The sequence below is a fragment of the Trichophyton rubrum genome (genome assembly GCF_000151425.1).
Source record: "Trichophyton rubrum CBS 118892 genomic scaffold supercont2.3, whole genome shotgun sequence".
NCBI lineage: Eukaryota > Fungi > Ascomycota > Eurotiomycetes > Onygenales > Arthrodermataceae > Trichophyton > Trichophyton rubrum.
The window spans coordinates 1,141,339-1,144,335 of record NW_003456426.1 but is presented as its reverse complement, the minus strand read 5'-3'; the positions used below and the strand labels follow the sequence as shown (position 1 = coordinate 1,144,335).

At 47.3% G+C, this 2,997-nt stretch overlaps 1 protein-coding gene across 1 annotated transcript; it reads right to left on the bottom strand.

Moving 5' to 3' along the window:
• Positions 1–7: 7 nt before the first annotated feature.
• On the bottom strand, positions 8–2,971 carry TERG_03157 (uncharacterized protein; the record flags this gene model as incomplete). Its single annotated transcript, XM_047748034.1, has 2 exons — positions 145–2,971; positions 8–73 (listed from the first exon to the last, which is right to left on the bottom strand). Exons 1-2 carry the CDS (start codon positions 1,474–1,476, stop codon positions 8–10), a joined length of 1,398 nt encoding a protein of 465 aa, XP_047604008.1. The 5' UTR covers positions 1,477–2,971.
• Between the last annotated feature and the right edge of the window lie 26 nt (positions 2,972–2,997).

Genomic DNA, 2,997 nt, shown 5'->3' with positions numbered 1-2,997 from the left:
TGCGTTGTCATGACGCATCAGGGAAACCATTGGCTCGAAAGGCTCGACATATCCGCCATCCTGTGGATCCTGGCTTTTTGTTGTGGTGATAGAGTCATTGAAAGTAGGCATGTGGCTGCGCATGCCAGACGGTTCAATGCATACCTTTCGCTGAACAGCTGAAGCCGAGTTATACGACTGATGGCCATATGCATCAACGTTGGTGTCTTTCATAGTTTCCATTGGATTCATGGAATCGTTCATCATTCCAAAGTCAAACCCAGGTGAAGAGGAAGATGAGGAAACTAGGGATCCTGCGGTTAATGGAGGCTGATCGGTGGCCGTCATTCGTCGGCCGTGGCTTTGGTCGTACGTAGAAAGCAAAGGAGGCGGTTGTCGTGTACTTTGCACCATTCCGTTAGTAAGACCGCTCATTCGCCCGTCACCTGAAGCTCCGGTGTCGCTCTCGGGTCCAATGCTCGTCGTACTTTCACGCCGTCCATCCTTGTAATGGCCGGGAGATCGTCCTCGGACAACCATGGGGTATGAAAGACGCCTCGCGACTAAGATCCACTGTGGCGACGATTTCGAGTTTGGATCACTGACATCGGCGTAAAGTTCGGTCACCAGCTGGTAAAACTGTTGCTGCGCACGGCGTTTGCCATTGTTAGCTGTTGCCTTCTGGAATTGGATTCGCTCAAAGGTATGAGATGTTGGCGCGGTTTGAACCGCCTGAGAGTGACCGCTTCCAAATGCAGAGCCACAGTCAAAATGCATGGGAGACTGAGGAGGCATAGAAAATGCCATATGATGATGGCCGTTGCTTACTGGCCCTGCGTTAAGCATCAAAGATGGTGGCGGCTGTGGTTCGAGAGAAACCTTGCCTGGGCGTCTCTCGGACTGTTTATCACGCTTTGGCGTGTGCTGGACAAGCTCCCGCACCTCGTTTTCCTGTCCATGAACCACCGCAGAAATGGCCATGGCAAATGATTTGACCCTCGGGGTGGTGCCGTTTGAAAGCTGAATGTATGGGGTAGAGCTCTGCATTTGGATCCAGGGCCGCAAAGTGAAGGAACAGGATAGGGAAAAGTAATTTCGCCGGTAACAGGTCCATTTACCGTCTACTTGGAAGAACCCCTTGTGAATCTTCGCGTTGATGTCCGGCCTCACAGGGTGGTTGTTTATCAACAGATTGTGCAAGACGGTGGTTTCGTGGAACGGTGGAGCCTCAGGGCTCGCTGAACTCGATTGCCTTGATGCTGGTGAGTCGAAAACAAAGCCTCCGGAAGCACCAAACATTGTGCCACCCTGTGCATTCGAGTTCATATCCATCGGTCGTGTTGTCTGATAATTGGAGTAGCGGGATAGGTTATTCATTGCAAGTCCGTTGGAGTTCGGAAACACGCTCCTGGTAGGCTGATGGTATTGGAGATGATAGCCATCTCCCCTGGGCATCATACCAGGCGAGGCGGGCAAAACTCCTCCAGAAGATTGCATTGTGGATGGAAGACCTGGTTGTGGTTGAGTGCAGCTACTCCTCCCAAAATACACATATTTGTCAGATATACCAATTCAGAACATAAGGAGGGAGTTTACCTTGCGGCACCGGTACATACAGCGCAGATACACTATGCAGTCTGTAATCAGTCATATTCTGATCCAACTCGTTCCTCGATATACACGGCGGAGTAGTGGCAGCAGATGCCACGTCCAACGTAGCAGAGTACGCGGAGGAGTTCAAGCTGGTAGCTGAGGACAGGGAGCTGGAGGTTGAATCTGGAGAATGCCTGGAGGTCAGGGAGGGATAGGTTGAGTCTATAAAATCCGATGTGAGTTCACTAGCACGTAAGCTAAGAATCATGGGCTCTTTTCTCTCCCTCCTGACTATTAGTTAACTGGCTGGTCTTCTCACTCCAGGGCACAGTAAAGCATGGGGAATTCTCTAGTAAGGGGAAATGAAATTGATAATAGAAGCTGTGCATTCGTGTGCTTGGAATTAATGAGAATAAACAAGCCACGTAACACGGACAAAACAAATGAGGGGTAGAAAGAGAGCAGGAAACGAGCAGATTTATACTTGAAAATAAAAGGGAGGAAGAGAGGGAAGGGTTTATAAATGAAAAGCCAAGCTTATGTCAAGGTAGACTGGTCAAAACCAATGTTTATTAGGAGTCATAAGGGGTGGGTGTGCCGGAACATTGTAGACAGACAGGACAAACTCATAAAAAAAAAATAAATAAAGACACTTCATATATCATAGTAAATAGATCAACTTACAGCTCATGCTGCCCCTTTATCAATGGTAAAGGGCTATGAGTCCGTGGCCTTATTATTGCCGAAAAGGAGGTGGTTGGTCTTTGGTAAGTGTCTAGTTATAGGTAGACAGAGAGGTGGTTCTAATGCCTGGAATTGGTCTGATGCACCAGATATTCTCGTGACCTTCTTTTGTTTTGGGGGATATCTTTAGTAAAAAAAAAAGAGCCTCGCAACTCAAATCGTAGAGAGTCAGTCTCCCTTGGATGTTGCCTGTAAGCAGACAGTAACAAGGTTATTCCGGGAAAGAGTGCTTTCTAGCTTCCTAGAGATAACAGTGATGTTAGATATCTGTTGTAACTGTTGGGAAGTATACACGCACATAGGGGAAAAGCTCTAAAGAAAAACAGCAGGCAGAGCGTTTCCATTTTCAACAATAGGATTAAACCTTGTGCTGTTTAATATCACACCTTTATTGCAGAACCAGATACAAGATGGGTACACCATGTCATGCAGTTAAGGTGGGAAAAAAAAGAAGCTGGAAGCCTACAGTACGGGATTCCACAGTGGGTAATGGAAGGGGTTTGGGGGAAGGTAAGGAAAAATAAAATAAAATGAAAAAGCAGGCAGGGTCACCCTTACCAGTGTGGGAGAGGAAGAAAAAGTAAAGAGGAATGAAAATAAAAAGGATATATAGCAAAAAACGTGGATGAGCCCTGGTCAACAGTGAAGAAGGGATGAAGATGGAGAGGAAATAGCTCCGGA